A 20097-nucleotide genomic window follows, 5' to 3' on the forward strand; every position below is an offset into this window, starting at 1 on the left:
AGCTGTGCTCCATGCAGACATTTCTCAAACTTTATTTTGTAGGCTAAGGACAGACTAGATCATGATTGTGTTGGATATAAAGCGCCATATAGTCATCCTTACTGATTGACTTAACGTAGCCTGAAGGTAGTGGGAGTGTCTGTTGTGAGTTTAGGGGGCACGTCAGCCAGAGCTGTAGTGTGTGTGTGAGTGAATGAGTGAGTGAGACTGCTGCCTGCTGAACAGAGGGTCGCAGAAAAAGGATCGGAAGTGCCCGTGTTTCGGCTTCAAAAACCCGCAGAACTGATCCGAAAACAGCCCAAGTTTATCCACCCACCAAAACCCATTTTTACCCGCAAAATAGATTGCAAAACCGCCGATCGACGTCGCTCCCCGAGTCGCAAGAAGAAAGCAAATATATCGTTTTACTAAGGAAAATGACAAAAAAAATAGTAACGCACACAGTGACTTGGATAAGTAACTTTAATCTGATTACTGGTTTGGAAATAGTAACGCGTTAGATTACTCGTTACTGAAAAAAGTGGTCATATTAGAGTAACGCGTTACTAATTAACGCGTTACCGGCATCACTGGATCCCTGCATAGCAGAGAGTCCATTGGTAATTTGATAATCTGAAGTAATTCATCTGTATGTGATGAATATTGCTGTACATTTTCTTCAGTGAGCTTTGTCCAGTCCAGTTTGGCAGTGAATGAATTGGAAACATTGTCAGATTGTGCTGGAATATTCTCTAGATTTAAAACCAGTTGAAATGGAATATGGTCAGAAGTGGCCATTTCATAACGTATTCTTATGTTGCTCACAGACCCATGTGCGTCTGCAGTGCATATACAGTGGTCCAGCCATGAGGTGGTATGCCATGCTTCACTGATATAAGTATAGCTGTTCTCAGGTAGCAGGCATTTGGTGGATAACACAAAATTATTGTCGTCACAAAAAGTAGTAAGACATTTGGCAAACAGTGATCTTTCATCAGAAATATCTGCATTAAAATCACCCACTACAAATACACTTGTTGTGGCATTGTCCCTAATGAAGGCATTAATAAAAGATAATCTATTGCAGTAGACTTCTTCATTCTGATAAGATTCATAGGGAGTATAAATATTCAGTATGATAAAGGACCTGTTGTCACACTTGATCTTTATGCCAATTGCCCAGTCAACATCTAGACGTACCACTGAAATACAATTATCATATTTATTGTTCCATAAGATAGCGACACCTCCCGGTATTCTACCACGATGTAATTTATCGCAGTAGTCAGTCGTAGATTCACCAGCACCCAAGAAGTTGGTATGAATTGAGTTCAGATGCATCAACTCCTGCTTAGGTAACCAAGTCTCTTGTAGGCACAAAATGTCACATTCTTCCAATAGTTTGTCAACATGTTGATGTTCATGATGCATGAGGATGTTTGGGCTGCCTGGGCTCATAGTATCGCCGAACATGTATCCCGGCCGGCCACAGTTCGGGTAGGTACATTTCGGTCACTTCATTACATTCAGCAGTTATTTGGAATGAGCTGAATCTATTGTGCGCGCTCTGAATCTTGCGACATGTGACCTCTCGGCAAAGTTTGTCACGTAAATATTCGGTTAGTGTGTTTTCTTCCATGTCCGGGGAAAAGCGTGTGGCAAAAACACTCACCCTCTTCGTGTTGATAACTTGAATGGAGCTCGTGCTGCCAGTTCCAACTATGCCGGTATTCTTTCTCGGGCGTTTGTTTGACACTTGCTGGGGCTGTTGCTGTGCGCTCGGCTCACGCACAGGAGCCGGCCGGCGGCGCCCATTCCTCACGACGTCAATCCACAGCGGAGCAGTGCGGGGTTTTGATGGTGAAGACGGGCCACCGCATACGCTGGAAACCACCGGTGTCGCTTCCTTGGCGTCGTTCGTCTCCATGCGCTGCAATTCGCCGCGCACGCCATCCGCCAGAGGCTCACCCTGGCTCCCGCTGCCATCCACAGCGCGAGCGCCCTCGTCGGTAGATCCATAGGGGTGCTCCAAAGCGGACACCCGGTCGTGAATAGACGTGGTGATTGCTTGTAAGCTCTCACAGGTGACATTTTGGGTTTCTAGCGTTTTCCTCACACAAGTGATGTCGTTGCTTAGCTGGTCCAAACGCCCCAATAGCGCAGAGACATCAATGTTATCAAACGTAATTGGTGGCAAGTTGTCCAAGTGGTGCGAGACAAATCTAGGGATGTTTTCATCACATTCATTCAACACCTTCAAGCACGTTTTGATGTTATTTACGTCCTTCTGTGTCCCTTTGTGGGCAACATTGCGCTGAGTCGTTTGAGGGCAGACGTCAAAGAGAATGTTTTTCGACGCCTCAATCCACTCGGAGCTGAAGTTACCCGTGGCCAGTAGGACGATATCATCGTGATTTAAACGTCTCATTTTTATCACAAGGAAGTTAAGAAGTTCGTCCACCACGATGATCTTATTATCCGTGGTTCGGTAGATTTCCGGGTTTGTGCGTAATGGGATGCCAGCAGACCCACGACGCGCTGCAGCCGCCATCGCCGCCGCCATCATCAATCATCATACATCAAGAACAGTAACACTTTTAGATGTACATTAACTGCCACCTAGAAGGTCATAACGATGCAGATGGAAAGGTGTTCCCAAATAACTTAACTGGTTTTCTCTACTATTGGGCTGCTCAACATTTGATTCCGATCTTCTGATGATCCAGATATATTTACAGATAAATCAGTAGGACTTTTGTAAAATATAACAATGCTTCACACAATAGACCACCTCCACACAAAGCAATAAATGACTTGAGAACACCTGTAGATTTATACTAAGATTGTCCTAATTTTCCTCCAACTCCTCAATTAAAGTGTCAGCTTTCTTTATCATTTCACTCTGAGGTGTAGCAACAGCTGTCTACATCTAACATCCTCGGTCTAGGCAATGGCTTTACCAGTCGACTCATTACCATGGGTCTCAAACTCTCGGCCCCCACCTTGATATGTAAGTTTAATGTGAGTTTTATATGAATGGCACTTTACCGTGTTGTGTGTGGAAGGTCCATTTAATTACTTTTTTGGGTAATTTTGTGTCTTTTTAAAAAAAAATAATTCTGTCTTTTTTGGTCACTTTTTATGTCTTACGTAATTTTTCTTTTTCTGTCTTTTTGGGTCATTTTGTGTCTGTTTTTTTAATTAGTTTTTTCTTTTTTGGTAATTCTGTGTATTTTTTTGTTCATTTTGTGTCATTTAGTGTCTTTTTTTGTAATTTTGTGTCTTTTTTGGTCATTTTGATACTGCCTCCAGCAGCCCCCAGGTAATTTGAGTTTTAGACCCCTGGTCTAAATGCATGTAGAAAAGTCATCAATAATCACATTGTCCTTGAATATAATGAAGGAAATTTTGACCTGAAAAGTAACTACAGCTGTCAGCTCAATGTAGTAGAGTAAAAAGTACAATACTTGCCCTTAAAATGTAGTGAAGTTGAAGTATAAAGTTACAAATGTGTAAATACTATAATATAGTAAAGTATGTACAGTACTTGAGTAAATGTACTTAGTTAAATTCCATACGCATATGTGCACATTACTTATTACTTACATATTTTCCTGTTGTTTTTTTTTGTATATTTTGCACATTTCTTTTCTTCTAACCATGGTACGTCGAGAAACGTAATTTAATTATCTGCGTGTCTTGTACATATGGGAAATTGACGATAAAGTTGACATTGACTTTTGAAAATATTGCACAAGAAAATTTGACATTGGTTACATTAATATATATCCCCGTCAGTCCGTTCTGGTGTTGTTGTTCCACAAATGACATATTATGATAAATGTAAAACATGTACATGACGTTCGGAACCTTCAAATGAATAAATGCAGAAAAGGAGAAGAAAAAAGATCACATGATGGACAAAACAATGTAAGAAGGCGGAGACAAACTCAGCAGTTTGTCTCCGCCCACCGAGAGACGGCTCATCTGTTCTCCTTCACGTCCGCAGTTCAGATGTAAATACCGGCGATCAGAGAGCTTCCACTCATTCGTTTCTGACGATCCAAACTCAACAAAATAGAAAATGTCTGGCCGCGGTAAGGGAGGTAAAGGACTCGGTAAAGGAGGCGCTAAGCGTCACCGTAAAGTGCTCCGTGATAACATCCAGGGCATCACCAAGCCCGCTATCCGCCGTCTGGCTCGCCGCGGTGGAGTCAAGCGTATCTCCGGTCTGATCTACGAGGAGACCCGCGGTGTGTTGAAGGTCTTCCTGGAGAACGTCATCCGTGATGCCGTCACCTACACCGAGCACGCCAAGAGGAAGACTGTGACCGCCATGGATGTGGTGTACGCTCTCAAGAGGCAGGGCCGCACCCTGTACGGCTTCGGAGGTTAAACTACACACTACTGATACAAACACAAAGGCTCTTTTAAGAGCCACACACTTCATCTACAGAGAAACTTCCCGTCAGTGTACATTCAATTCTACATCGGTTAATTTTCTTGAGTTTACTTATGGAAAAATGCTAAATCAACTCTTGAAAGTAAACTCTAGACAGGTCTAATTTTTTCCCTATGGCTATACACTTGGGCAGCATTGCATACTTTATACAGAAATATACATTTATATATATATATATATATATATATATATATATATATATATTTTTTTTTTTTTTAGAATGTTTAAATTGAGGAAAAAAATAGGCAAATATTACGAATAGACTGTTGTAAAAAAAAAAAAATGAAAACCAACCAGCTACAGGTTTTTCAACAATGCTCCCAGAGATGCTAATACAACTTGACTGCAGTCTACCTGTGTCTCATTGAATTAATTGGACATGGGAGACATAAAACATTAAATTTACATAAGGTCTGATATATGTGGATTAAGGAGACAAAATATAAACTGATAAGAATGAAACATGATAAAATGTTGGCCATTGTTTATTGATTATCTCTTAGAGAGGAGTGATGCATTTTAACATATCTACAAACAAAATAAAATTACAAAAAACTTAGTGTAAACTCATGACCACACTTCTCCTTAAGTCTGGATGAGGTTGCTTCTCCAAGCAGCAGCTGAAAATCCTGCAGCACCTAAAGACATCAGTAAAAACCGTAATTGGGAATGTGAATATCAAAAAAATGTAATACACAGTTTTTTCCTGAACTCACAAGGCCCTTTGTGTCAAGGAATGTGGGGAACAGTTGTAGCATGTTACAGGATGTCTCTGGATCATGAATCAATTTCTATGTACATGTTTCCTTTTCGTAAAGATCTGCCCCTCACATGTGCGTCAGTAGGGATATGGCCTCCCTGCCCTCCATGTTAGTAAGCTCAGTCCTAAATAGAAATATAGTGATGTCATATATTTTTACGGCCACAAGCAGGATTTTGGGGGCGTTGTTTCTTAGTAAAGAGAACAGTAAGGAGACCCAGTTAAAATGTATAAATAAATGTATACATAAATAAGTTATAAATAATCAATGATTAATGTATGATTAACGAAATGAGAGTTGATAGAGCTGATAAATATAATGATTTAATTAAACAAATTATAATTAAATAGGACTTAAATGTATATCAAGAATTAATTTCTAAATTTTCCTTTTCTTTATTCTTCCTTATATCTATTTTTACTGAAAATCAGTCAACTTTTCATGTCAGAAAAACAGAAACCCTCTTTCAGCTTTGCGAGGGGGCATTTTGTGACGTCTTCTCTTCTTTTTGTTGTTAAGTTTTTACCAAGAGAGAATTTGCATGGTAGGAAAGAAATGCTAAAAAAAAAATAGTTGTAGTCTTGTAAATAGTTACCCTGCAAGATTCACAATCTGTCTAAAATCTCAGTGTGAGACTAAAAACTCTAAACACTTGTCTTTATATGTGAGCAGATGTGAGCTAGTAGTTTTCTGGGAGTCTTTTCCAAATCTTGTCAAAGTCCTCTGATGTATAGTTAGCATAAGAAAAACAAAACAAAATGTTCAATAAAATATTTTTAAAAAAGATATCGTGCTAATAAAAATCTTGTTAAAATGTATCAAAATCCCTTTTCATAACACAGAAATAATTTCATATCCTTTTAGGGAGCACTCCTAAGAGAACAAATATGTAGTAATATTATCCATTTTAAGACAATATTCAATACATTGTCGTACATATTGCTTGAAGTTGTTACTCTTATTTAATATCTGGCATTGATTTTTTTTTGCCTTACCATGCTTCTCAATCATTGTTGCTACCACTATGTTGACCAGTTTGCCTGGTCAATTGACCGCCTGGCTTTGTTTTCAGAAGCTGTTGAACAAGCTTAGAGAGGACAAAAAGGACACAAAAGTTTAAGGTTGCATCTTGTTGCACTTAAATGAAGAAGATTAAATGTACTGCAGCTGGGTTACTACCATCAGTCATGAATTTAAAAAAAAAAAAAAACACAACTACATATTAACCCTCTGGAGTATATCTATTTATTGAAAATACACATTTATAATTTACAGTAATGACTTTATTTATTTATGACATGTAGACAAGCTGAGAAAGCCAGTTGGAAGTGAATCATAGGAGCTTTACACACACACACACACACACACACACACACACACACACACACACACACGCAAGCACGCACGCACGCACACACACACGCAAGCACGCACGCACACACACACACACACACACACACACACACACACACACACACACACACACACACACACACAAAAAGGTACATTTCCATAGACACCTGTGTCTTTTGTTTGTATTTTGGGTTCCTGGCAGCTTTATACTTTAATTGAAATAAAATGAAAAATCTGACTGATAGCCAAGTTTGTGTGGAGAAAAAGGAGCCATGCATGTGATGTAAGGACAGACTGAAAGATGCTAAACAGAGACAGAAAGGAATGCATAGGAAGTTGACAAATTTGAACCAAAATCTCTTCAGGTTTAAAGTCACAAAACAGCTTACCAGAAACTCACATCATGTCCCTGATATTGTATAAGTACAACAACAGCCGACAAGATTCGTCAGAATTCATAGTGTCTCTGATAGTCTAGAATAAGTAACAGAAATATAAGATACTCAGTGGCGGTTCTACACAGGGGCCACAGGGGCAACTGCCCCTGTGAAAAAGCCCTTGGCCCGTACTGTGGCCCCTGTGTCAAATTAATAATAAAATTATCAATTTATAACGATGAACGTCGGAACAATTCGTACCTTTCTTTGTTTAAACAATATCTCATTGTACACAAAAGGAACCCAGAATGTGCACATTGTATGATAGTTTAATTGTGCAATAAAAGCTTGTGTGTGTGTATATATACAGATATAAAAGATAATTCTCACTGTCCTGCACTTTCAAAATAAAAGCACAAAAATGAAAAATGTCATTGTCGTACAAAAATAATTGTTATTGTTGGTGAGTCTGTCTCATTGTTTCAATCAATGTATTTGTATCTTCCAAATATACTAAATGAGATTTTTCAATAAGCTAAAATAAAGGTTGTGAATGCTTAAATATCATCTTTGCTGTTTTTTAATGTGCCCCTCTGATTAACACTGGCCCCTCCTTGGCCCCCACAGTAAAATTGATCTAGAACCGCCACTGAAGATACTTCAATTACTGAACTCAACACTTCACTTCTTTGGCCTGTGAGTAGTCATCGTCGCTTTCGTTCCTTCTCTGGAACATCATGTCGGTGTCATTGAACCACTGTCTCTTTCGGGACATAAATGAAGCCTCACTGTCTGATGACGATGAAGAAAGAGAAAGTGTGTCTGTACGTAAGGACTCAAGAGGAGACTCTAAAAGAAACCAAATAGTTAAAAAATGTTTGTGAACAAATGAAAACGGATTTATTGTTTATTATTGTTTATTTATTAGACTTCATTTTGTATAGCTGGAATGACTTAAAAAATTGAGTGCAGAGCATGCCCTACCAATCACTGCAGAGGCATCAACAATGGTCCAGATGATCTCGGACTTCTCTCGGGCATCACCGAAGACCTCTTCATCAATCTGTGTCCATGTTTCATTATATCACTAGATATACACTAGATACACTAGATATACACAGTCTCACTGCACTGGAGATGCTGAACTCCTCTTTGGCTGTATATACACAAGCATTCGTGATGCAGGTGACCTTGTATTGATTTAGAAAACATTTCATCAACATTTAGTTGCTTTTTGAAATATTCTAAATTTTAACTAGTGTTTTAATAATGTTTCAATAATCATTGCTAGCATTAATATTATATATATAATATGTGCATCACTGTAATATACTGTATGTCACATCTTTCACATAAAATAGAATATTTGGAGAGCTTGCACAAAATGTAGCTTAAATATTTATACAATTATTGGCTTCAATGGTGCCCCTCTGTTTTAACTGTGTTTTAATGCATTACCCTATTTGACAAATGCCGATTAAGAGGCTCAATTCAGTTTGACATAGCATAGCAAACAGCATCTTTTTCTGTAGAAATCAGATCACATACATTAAAAAAAAAATGTTAGTTTTATGGTTTTAACACACTGGAGTTCAAGACTAGTCACCACAGGATTAGCTTTGGGGCTTTCATGTTGAGAAAAGAGCTGAAAAGGGAGTCAGTGCAGTACACATTAATTCTACACCAACACTGAACCACTGCACCAATCAGCAACACTTTATCAGTATCACAAGTGTTAATATGCCACAATGAACTCCCCAGTGAAAAAAATTTACTCTATCAACCTGAACTCTGGAAAAATAACACTTTGGAAATTGCTGTGTAGAGTTGACTCAGGTCTTATTGTCAGGAAACAGTCTTGAATTCACCGAACCAGGATCATTCTGTTTCATGAAGCCGGAGCTAATGTTAACAGATTGAGGCGGGTCTAGTTTAGCTAAAGACTTTGAGACAGACCTGAAACATCCAGCACGGATTATATCAACTCACAGTGGAGCCACAAAGCAACACATAATTGATATGAAATCAGGTAAATCAGTGAATTACACAAAGCAAAAATAATGTTCTATTCAACTATACAATACTTTAACTTTCAGGTGAGACACTACAGGCAAAAACATCACGCAGTGGTCAGTTTTGATGTTTCTGGCTATTTTTCTCCCATAACAGAACAGTAAAAACAGCAAATCCAAATCAAACATTTAGGTGTATATTTCACTATATATGATCCATTTGCAACTGTTGATTTAATAAATATTATATTATTATAACCTTTACTCAAATAGGAAAATCCCATTGAGTTACAAAGTAACACAGTGAAAACACAAATTAAGAACAAACAGATTATTAAAAACACGTACATGTTATAGAGTTGTCCTCAAATACTCTCAGTTGAGATTTAAAAGCACTCAATGATATTAACTCTGTTAGTTTCCTGTCATTCTGTAGCTTATTCCATGCAAAAGGTGCAGAGTGAATTCGCCCAGATTAATTTATTAATAGGGAAATTCAACCTCTGCATTTAACCCATCCTTTTTTACACACAAGTGAACACACCATGCAAGGAGCAGCGGGGTTAGGTGCCTTGCTCAAGGGCACTTCAGTCCTTGGCCCGTCAGTCCTGGGATTCGAACCGGCGACTCTCCAGTTACAAGCCCGATTCCTAACCCACGGACCGCCGCTATAAAAAATACCGCTCTGTGGACTGAGTGGGTATTCGACTTCTGAAAGACTCGATACTTCAACATGCCTGAACCAGCACTGAAAGCAGCCTTCTGGAGCAGAAGGGCTCCAAGGAAGCCGTTTCTAAGGCCGTCACCAAGAGCGGCAAGAAGAGGAATAGGACCAAGGAAGAAACTTTTCAGGGACCGCCTGGCAACCCCCACTTTACAGTATCACTGCTTCGGCGCATGCTCAGGTCTGATCCAATCCAATCATGTATGAGCAACCACACAGTCACATTTGCATCGAAAGGATACAAAATCACCGGACTGCATTCGCTTGAGCTCATTCAGACTGAAAGAGAAACTGCATTGAATCATGCCTGAGACCACCGTGAAAGCGCCCAAGAAGGGCTCCAAGAAAGCCGTTTCTAAGGCCGTCACCAAGAGCGGCAAGAAGAGGAGGACCAAGAGGAAGGAGAGCTACGCCATCTACGTGTACAAGGTGCTGAAGCAGGTCCACCCCGACACCGGCATCTCCTCCAAGGCCATGGGCATCATGAACTCGTTTGTCAGCGACATCTTTGAGCGCATCGCCGGCGAGGCCTCCCGTCTGGCTCACTACAACAAACGCTCCACCATCACTTCCAGGGAGATCCAGACCGCCGTCCGCCTACTGCTGCCCGGGGAGCTGGCCAAGCACGCCGTGTCTGAGGGCACCAAGGCCGTCACCAAGTACACCAGCTCCAAGTAAACTCTTACTGCTGCTGCTCCAACAACAACAACAACAACACAACGGCTCTTTTAAGAGCCACCCACTTCATCCCAAGAGCTTTTCCTCTTGTCCTTCAAACTTTAAAAAGATTAGTAACTAATTAAACCTCATGAAGTTTATATAAGATTGACCAAAAACCTCAGGGTGTGTTATTGACTTCAAATATCAATTTAAAACATGAAATGTAGTAAAATGGTTTTAATTAATTACAATGAAAGCTTGTCAGTTTATCCAATAATCAGCATGTTCTCTACCTGTTGCTGTAAACCAGCAACAAGCCAAAGGCTCTTTTATGAGCCACACACGTTCTCTGAAGAGTTAATCTGTTTATATCTCTTACATTCATATAATATTTAGCAAATATATTCAATAGCAGTGTACTTTTGCTCAAACGTGTGACTGCAATGTAGGTGGATTTATATATTTAAAAAAAAAAAAAAGTATGTTGAGGTTCAATTATGCATATCCTTTGTTAGTATAAAATGGTATAAAACACATAGTGTAGAGAGAATATAAAAAAGGTTGTGTAGAAGGTGTGCCATTTACTTTGGTGAAAACAGAATATACCTTTGGGCATCAGATGTAAAGAAAGCTATCTATCCATTTTATAAGATCTGAGTCTTATCAGAAAATGAAATATGATATACAGTTTGAGTTTAGCATATTAAATGTTCATAAAAAAGTAACATGCATTAACTGCCAATAGTGATAATGAGAGCAGAGCAGCAACCAGTGGGACACTGGGACACAAAGGTCTCACTTCACGGTACACTAGTGAGTTAAGACAAATCATATTTTGTCTTTAATCAGACAGTAATTATCAGTGTGATCGATATGCACACAGCCTGTACCCAATTATCTATATACTTTTTTTGCACATCACCCTGCCTTCTTCAAGACGCATATTAGGATAAACACTTACATTAATATTACTTTCTAATAAGTAAGCAGTCCACCGATATGGGTTTTTCAATGACCGATATTATAGAGTGAAGCGAGTCCAGTAGCCAATATAGAGCTGCTTCTTATCTTAATTATTTTCTGTTTTTTTACACTTTGAATCCACAATCTAATTCTGTTAGTCACTATCCAAAGGTCATGACCACAGGTCCACATCCTGTGTGTATTAACAATTCCTTTGTGCAATGTTGTCATTATATCCATTGTTTTTTTTGGTGATCAGACACTGGCTCCACATGTCACAAGCTTTATCAGCAAATCCACTCAATATGTATTTCAAATAAAGTTTAAGTTTAAAACGAGTACTTGTCCTTTGTTATTTTGCACTTCTATCCCCATTAACACACAACATGAGTTGTCTACCTGAAACCACAGGCCTGATTCCTATCAATGGGTTTGTGATAACAGTTACTGAAATAAAAAAAGGAAATAAATAATGCAGGTTAGTTATATCGGCTGTAGAGATCAATGTTGCATCTTGTTTATATATATATATATATATATATATATATATATATATATATATATATATATATATATATTAGAAATTATATTAAAGTGTTTTTTTCTCTTAATAACAGCAGCTCTGATAGGAAGTCTGACTAACTGCACTGTAAGCCTCAGCTATCATTAGTGTGTTACCTGAATAACGAGTTTATTACAAACTGAGTATCAGCAAATGGTTGGTTTTACTTCAAGTCCCTGAACAAACATGTGTACTAGCTCGTAAAACGATTCTGACAGAGTTCTAGTTCATCACAAAGGAACAAGTAATTTTAAAATATTTATAAAACAGCTTACATATTTTAGACAATAACTCCTGAAACATAAGGTTTAAAATCTAATTTTCTGGATTTTTTGGTTAATAACTACTCTGCGTCGAGTGTATCTGCCATTTTAATGATTAACACCGTGTGACATATCTTTTATAGTGACGTTTTCTTCGTTTTTTTATTACCACGTTATAAAGGGCTTACAGGCATTAATAAGTGGCTTTATGTTTATTATACCCTTTACTTTCTTTAAACATAATTTATAAATGGGTGATTCTTCAATTAAGGGAGTTTTTCTGTCCCCAAATTTTGAAAAAATAATGTTCTTTTATCTCTGTTTTTTCTATTTCAAAAAGTTTATCAATTGGTCTGAAACAAAGATCTTAGCATAGCTTTGATTGTATTTCATGATGATTTTGATATTTTTTTCAAAGTTGTCAGAGCAAAATGTCATTACCATCACAAAAACAAAACACTGATTTTAATAGAAAATGATTTGAAAAGCAAAGTTTTCACAATCATTCCAGTAAGTACAAAACATGCTCTTTAAGAATCATATTCTAAATATTTGCAAGTACAATTGAAATACATTTTGGTCACTGTTTAATTTTGTATCATAGTAAAGTAGTAAATAGTAAATTAAGCTAATATATTCTAGTTATAAGGTAATAAACAGATAAATTGTCATTACCATCAGTGATTGTCATTACCATCACAGTCACTTGTGCGATGGTAATGACAATTTTCACTTGCCGCACAATATGTTGGCTAGGTTTTCGCTAAGCTAAGCTGACTGGTTAGCTAGCATACAATTTACACTAAATATACTTAAATAAAGTGAAATTTCCTATTAATGAATTAAAATACTCAAATAGTAACTTGTTTGGTAATGACGCCTAATAAACATACTCTCAAATGAGGATGTATAAAACATCAAATTACTTAATTCATGTCTGGGATTGGTCCTCTGGAGCATCTAATGTGCATGCAACAATGTAAGTAACTTTTTGTAAAAACTTTATTGCTCTCTAAAATGTTGAGTGTGATGGTAATGACAGATGTATGAGGGACAGTGATATTTAACTATAAATAAATTGTAAATTGAATAAATTTAAATTATATGAATTAAAAAAATGTCTTTTTAAGTTGTTATGAGGAAATGCAAAGTAAAGTTTTAATTAATTTAGCACTTTTTATTGCTTTATTGAAGAGGGAATGTCAAAAAGTCTGGGTTGGGGACAAGCCCAAAACAGTGAAATTCTTGCCCATTTCAATCTTCAACATTTCAAAAAGTATTAAAATGTCATCATTGAGACAGTTATTTTTTTCATAGCTACTACAACCTAACCTTAACAAATACAATAATTGTTTTTCCTAAAAAACATTTTCTTGAAAATCTACCCTGGGGAAAGAAAAACTCCCTTAATTGAAGAATCACCCAAATACATTTTTCGACAACAGCATGTTGATTTTCATTAATACGCATTAAATACTTAGTTATACCGCGGCAATACTTCTAGTATTCCATTAAAAATAAATATTTGAATAGGACTTAATATATAAACCGAGACTATTAATATTACCTTTATTATTTTAAAGGCCAGCAGTAAACGCCTATACTTTATTACTTTAATAAAGAAAAATATTCATCTAAAGACAATATACTAGTGAGAGGTTCATGGTGATCAACTTTTAAGCACCTGGTTTGTTACTAGTTACTATACTTTATATTGTAGGTGATTAGCTGCTGTCCCTACAGTTAGCCCACTGAGCACGTAATAGAGAAACGCTGCCGTTTATCAGAAGTGGTTGGCTCTTAAAAGAGCCTTTGTGTTGTCTCCAGCAGTCAGAGAGGGTCCATGTTTACTTCTTGGCGGCCTTCTCGGTCTTCTTGGGCAGCAGGACCGCCTGGATGTTGGGCAGCACGCCGCCCTGAGCGATGGTCACTCCGCCCAGCAGCTTGTTGAGCTCCTCGTCGTTGCGGACAGCCAGCTGCAGGTGACGGGGGATGATACGGGTCTTCTTGTTGTCGCGGGCAGCGTTTCCAGCCAGCTCCAGGATCTCAGCGGTCAGGTACTCCAGCACGGCCGCCAGGTAGACCGGAGCTCCGGCACCGACACGCTGAGCGTAGTTTCCCTTTCTCAGCAGCCTGTGGACACGACCGACCGGGAACTGGAGCCCGGCACGAGAGGAGCGGGTCTTGGCCTTTGCTCTGGCTTTGCCACCGGTTTTGCCTCTTCCACTCATGGTTAGATGTGTTTTCTGGACTAAGAACTCAGAGAAACTGGAGCTCCAGCAGCCGGAGCCTCCTTTATATGTCCGCGGACAACCAAGCAAACAGGAGGCTCCAGTAGAGCAGCAGGGGGCGGCCCGCTCTCACTGTTGGCGGGCATGTTAAAATAATTTTCCCCCAATAAGCAGCGGAGATCCGGGCGGTGGGTTCCTCCTCTAGGAGGAGCTGAGCTGCAGGAGGAGCCGCTCACCAATCAGGATCCGGAGGTCTGAAGCAGCGTCACATTTCACCGCCGGTCCCACAGTTTAAGAGCAGCGAGTCTCTCCGTTGAATCACACATTTTCTCCTGTTCAGAGAAAGAAAAAGAAGTCATGGCTAGAACCAAGCAGACCGCTCGTAAATCCACCGGAGGCAAAGCTCCCAGGAAGCAGCTGGCCACCAAGGCTGCCCGTAAGAGCGCCCCGGCCACCGGCGGCGTGAAGAAGCCTCACCGTTACAGGCCCGGTACCGTGGCTCTGAGAGAGATCCGTCGCTACCAGAAATCCACCGAGCTGCTGATCCGCAAGCTGCCCTTCCAGCGCCTGGTCCGAGAAATCGCTCAGGACTTCAAGACCGACCTGCGCTTCCAGAGCTCCGCTGTCATGGCTCTGCAGGAGTCCAGCGAGGCTTACCTGGTCGGACTCTTCGAGGACACCAACCTGTGCGCCATCCACGCCAAGAGGGTCACCATCATGCCCAAAGACATCCAGCTGGCCCGCCGCATCCGTGGAGAGAGAGCTTAGACTCACCCGCTACCACACCAACACAACAAAACGGCTCTTTTAAGAGCCACCTCACTCAACTCCAGAGCTCATTCCTCTGCTGGCTTCAAATGTTAAATCATATTACTGAATAATTTGTATTTGAAAAGAAAAGAAAACAAAGCCTTTAACGTTAAATTCACTATACCTAGCTTGATAAAATAAAAACACTTAACCTCCACTCCAACTAAAGCCATAACATACAATATATTGCTGTATGAATAAAAACTGTTTGGTACTCGCATTGATTTACTTTAACCTTCATTAAATAAAGCAGTCAAATGAGTCCCACCTTGGTAAATGTATGAAGATACTTACTTTAATGCACAAATAATATATTTGTAATGTATACATGACAATCTGGCTGGAGCCATCTTTCATATGAGTGCTTTTTCTTTTGATACTTTCAGCTACTCAGAGTAATTTCACGGTGTAATATTCGTACTTTCACTGAAGTAAAGGGTCTGAAATACACTCAACGAGCAAGCTCCATGCTGTCTATAATGAATGCTGATGCTCAGTAGGTGTCGCTATTGCACCAACACCTTATTTAACAAGTTGAGAGCAGATACAGTCTATCTGAGGAACAAGACTAGAGAAATGGGAGCAGAGTGGTGTGTTTCTGCTCTGATGGAGAACAGTAAGACATGAGGGAGCTGTCCAAGGTGCTTGTGATCACTGACAGATAGAAATCTTTGCAGGCTGGGCCCTCAGGTGTTTTGGCTCTCTGCACACTTGGCAGCGTGCACCTGAACGCACCTCAGAGCAGCAATTAAACCTGCAGAGGGAGAAAGATGGAGTGCACAAACAAAAGATTATATGTTTGCTCTGTATACTGAACTGCAAAAAGGGAAAAATAAAGATTATACAATTATAGTTTTCATAAATATCGTGCAGCTTTTTTGGAAATATTACAGTAAAATTATATTAGCACTGTTGAATTCCTGTTTAAGATTGCCATTTTATTCCATTTTTTTTTAACCGTAAAAAATAAAAAGGTTTTCCATCAAAAGAAACGTTGTTCCGCCATATAATTGACAAGAAAATACTTTATAAATGCCACATGAATTAAAAATTTGACCATTAAATATTACAGTATATTTCTGTTAGAGATATAGTGTTTAGTACATTTAACAGTGATTTGGCTTTCGAAAATTTTGGAGATTTATATATTTTCAGCGATTGGATACCAAGCACTTCTCTTTTTTGGTTGTAAATTTTCATGAGGCTGTGATTATCGTATCTATATTAAATATATGGTTATATGGTTTTTTATATATATATATCATATATCTGATATATCTTCTCATTCGAAGCATTTCCTTTATTTTCATGACTATTTAAATTGTAGATTCATCAAAACTATTAATGAACACGTGGAATTATGTACTTAACAAAAAAGTGTGAAATAACTGAAAACATGTTTTATATTCTAGTTTATTCAAAGTAGCCACCCTTTGCTCTGATAACTACTTTGCACACTATTGGCATTCTCTTGATGAGCTTCAAGAGGTAGTCACCTGAAATGGTTTTGACTTCAATTTTGACTCATCAGACCAAAGCACAGATTTCCACTGGTCTAATGTCCATTCCTTGTGTTTCTTGGCCCAAACAAATCTTGTCTGCTTGTTGCCTCTCCTTAGCCGTGGTTTCCTAGCAACTTGACCATGAAGGCCTGGTTCACGTAGTCTCCTCTTAACAGTTGTTCTAGAGATGTGTCTGCTGCTAGAACTCTGTGTGCCATTCATCTGGTCTCTAATCTGAGCTGCTGTTAACTTGTGATTACTGAGGCTGGTGACTCAGAAGAACTTATCTTCAGCAGCAGAGGTGACTCTTGGTCTTACTTTCCTGGGACGGGCCTCATGTGAGCCAGTTCTGTTGTAGCGCTTGATGTTTTTTGTGACAGCACTTGGGGACACATTCAAAGTTTTCGCAATTTTCCGGACTGACTGACCTTCATTTCTTAAAGTAATGATGGCCACTCGTTTCTCTTTAATTAGCTGATTGGTTCTTGCCATAATATGAATTCTAACAGTTGTCCAATAGGGCTGTCAGCTATGTATCAACCTGACTTCTGCACAACACAACTGATGGTCCCAACCCCATTAATAAGGGAAAGAATTCCAGTAATTAACCCTGACAAGGCACACCTGTGAAGTGAAAAACCATTTCAGGTGACTTTCTCATGAAGCTCATTGAGAAAACACCCAGGATTCGCAGCGCTATCAAAAAAGCAAAGGGTGGTTACTTTGAGGAATCTAAAATACAAGAAATGTTTTCAGTTATTTCACACTTTTTTGTAAAGAACATAATTCCATATGTGTTCATTCATAGCTTTGATGCCTATAGTGAGAATCTACAATGTAAATAGCCATGAAAATAAAGAAAACAGGAAAAACAAATTTTATACATATGATCAATGCCAAATAGCAGCCATGTAAGTATTTTATGTATACAAGGTGTATATTATGTATGTATTAGTCTCACTTTTTATTCTTTTCTGTTTTCATATCTATATGTCTATATCTTGAGCTTCTGTGACGACTAAAGTTCCCCACTGCAGGAAAAAAAGTCATATCTTTTGTGTGACACTTGATGAAGAGTACTAATATTCAGGTGTCAGTGGAACAGAGTAACTGTAACATTTGAACATTTCTGCACAGATGTCATGCATTTGATCATTAATATTAGAATTATGAAGTATTTATATTAAAAGTGGTCTTTAACAGAAGAAATGTTCACAGCCAGCAGCTCTGATAGGAAGTCTGGATGAACTCCATCAGCCTCATCAGTGTGTTTGCAGCGACCAGAATAACTTAATTTTATTATAAATTCATTAGGGGGAGATGTTTGTTTTTACACTCAGTCTCTGGACAAACACGTGGAGCAGCTGGGAAATGTTTATTATCGGAGCTCTGATGCACTTTAAATCATTTTAGGAGAGAAATAAGTGTTAAAAGCCGCTGAGAAGTGCTGTTCTTGGCGGTGAAGAGGTGAGGTTTGGAGGCTCCACAAACAAAATGCAGAGAGCATCAGAACTCTACGTGACTTCAATGTGAAGAGAAACAAGTCCGCTATCAGCTCCGTCACTGTCAGCCTTCAGCACTTCTCCTACATTTAGTTTTTAGCCTTTTATCAGTGCAGAGAAAACACAAGTGTCCCGGCTTTCACACTGCACAGAGGAGCCGCGGCCTGGCTTGAGTCTCCACGGTTCTCATGGTGTGTTCAAGTACAGCCCGCTGCTCCGAGCTCTGCAACAGTCCCTCAGACTCTCTGGTCACTCCGTGAGGAACAAAGCTTAGAGGAAGTCATGGCAGATAAAGAAGTCGCTCCCGCCGCCCCGGCCCCGGCCAAAGCACCGAAGAAGAAGGTTTCCAAACCCAAACCGGCTGGTCCCAGCGCCAAAGACCTCATCATTGCTGCTGTGTCCGCATCCAAGGAGCGGGGCGGCACGTCTCTGGCCGCCATCAAGAAGGCTCTGGCTGCCGGCGGATACGATGTGGACAAGAACAAGGTCCGCGTCAAGACCGCCGTCAAGGGCCTGGTCGCTAACGGGACTCTGACCCAGACTAAAGGGACCGGGGCCTCCGGATCCTTCAAGCTCGCCAAGAAGGCCGCCGAGCCCAAGGCCAAGAAGCCCGCAGCTAAGAAACCTGCAGCTAAACCTAAGAAGCCCGCAGCCAAGAAACCTGCAGCGGCCAAGAAGTCCAAGACATCGGCAGCAAAGAAGCCAGCAGCCGCAAAGAAGTCTCCCAAGAAGGCCAAGAAACCCGCAGCGGCCAAGAAAGCCACCAAGAGCCCCAAGAAGGCCACCAAGCCCGCCAAGAAGGCTACACCCAAAAAGGCTGCTGCAGCCAAGAAAGCCCCCGCAAAGAAAGCTGCTGCCAAGCCCAAAGCCAAGAAAGCAGCACCCAAGAAGAAGTGAGCGCCACATCACTCTCATCACCAAAGGCTCTTTTAAGAGCCAACCACACCAGCTTTAAAGAGTGCTTTCCTATTTATTTTCTATGTGTCATTTAAATGTTTTATTTTATAGAATGTTTGAATAAGAGACAGAAGTTTACACACTTTAAACTCCTACAAACTTGTTTTTTTTTTGTATATTTTGCACATTTCTGTTCTTCTAACCATGGTACGTCAAGAAACGTAATTTAATTATCTGTGTGTCTTGTACATATGGGAAATACGATAAGACGATAAAGTTGACATTGACTTTTGACAATATTGCACAAGAAAATTGGACATTGGTTACATTAATATATATCCCCGTCAGTCCGTTCTGGTGCTGTTGTTCCACAAATGACATATTATGATTAATTTAAAAAATGTACATGACGTTCTGAACCTTCAAATGAATAAATGCAGAAAAAGAGAAGAAAAAATATCACATGATTTACGAAGGTCTGATGAGTTTGTCTCCGCCCACCGTGAAACGCGTCATATGTTCTCTCTCACGTCCGCAGTTCAGATATAAATACCGGCAATCAGCCAGTTACCGGTCATTCGTTTTTGACGACCCAAACTCAACATAATTGAAAATGTCTGGCCGCGGTAAGGGAGGTAAAGGACTCGGTAAAGGAGGCGCTAAGCGTCACCGTAAAGTGCTCCGTGATAACATCCAGGGCATCACCAAGCCCGCTATCCGCCGTCTGGCTCGCCGCGGTGGAGTCAAGCGTATCTCCGGTCTGATCTACGAGGAGACCCGCGGTGTGTTGAAGGTCTTCCTGGAGAACGTCATCCGTGATGCCGTCACCTACACCGAGCACGCCAAGAGGAAGACTGTGACCGCCATGGATGTGGTGTACGCTCTCAAGAGGCAGGGCCGCACCCTGTACGGCTTCGGAGGTTAAACTACACACTGCTGATACAAACACAAAGGCTCTTTTAAGAGCCACACACTTCATCTACAGAGAAACTTCCCGTCATTGTGTGTATACATCGGACAGTGTTCTGCAATACTGCTG

The 20097-nt window shown here is 39.8% G+C and overlaps 4 protein-coding genes across 4 annotated transcripts; 3 read left to right on the forward strand and 1 right to left on the reverse strand.

Annotated features, from left to right (window-relative positions):
- Positions 1-4035: 4035 nt before the first annotated feature.
- LOC131977843 (uncharacterized) lies at positions 4036-20029 on the forward strand. Its single transcript, XM_059341287.1, has 5 exons — positions 4036-4373; positions 9994-10342; positions 13924-14348; positions 14649-15048; positions 19671-20029. The coding sequence occupies exons 1-5, from the start codon at positions 4064-4066 to the stop codon at positions 19981-19983; spliced, it is 1797 nt and encodes a 598-aa protein (XP_059197270.1). The 5' UTR covers positions 4036-4063; the 3' UTR covers positions 19984-20029.
- Positions 9951-10413, forward strand: LOC131977605 (histone H2B 1/2-like). The gene has a single exon (XM_059340991.1). The coding sequence runs from the start codon at positions 9972-9974 to the stop codon at positions 10344-10346; it is 375 nt and encodes a 124-aa protein (XP_059196974.1). The 5' UTR covers positions 9951-9971; the 3' UTR covers positions 10347-10413.
- LOC131977600 (histone H2A) lies at positions 13909-14482 on the reverse strand. Its single transcript, XM_059340986.1, has one exon. It carries the CDS (start codon positions 14345-14347, stop codon positions 13964-13966), a length of 384 nt encoding a protein of 127 aa, XP_059196969.1. The 5' UTR covers positions 14348-14482; the 3' UTR covers positions 13909-13963.
- Positions 17435-19502, forward strand: LOC131977590 (histone H1-like). Its single transcript, XM_059340976.1, has 2 exons — positions 17435-17570; positions 18073-19502. Exon 2 carries the CDS (start codon positions 18444-18446, stop codon positions 19056-19058), a length of 615 nt encoding a protein of 204 aa, XP_059196959.1. The 5' UTR covers positions 17435-17570; positions 18073-18443; the 3' UTR covers positions 19059-19502.
- Positions 20030-20097: the final 68 nt, after the last annotated feature.

This window comes from Centropristis striata, chromosome 9 (assembly GCF_030273125.1).
Source record: "Centropristis striata isolate RG_2023a ecotype Rhode Island chromosome 9, C.striata_1.0, whole genome shotgun sequence".
NCBI lineage: Eukaryota > Metazoa > Chordata > Actinopteri > Perciformes > Serranidae > Centropristis > Centropristis striata.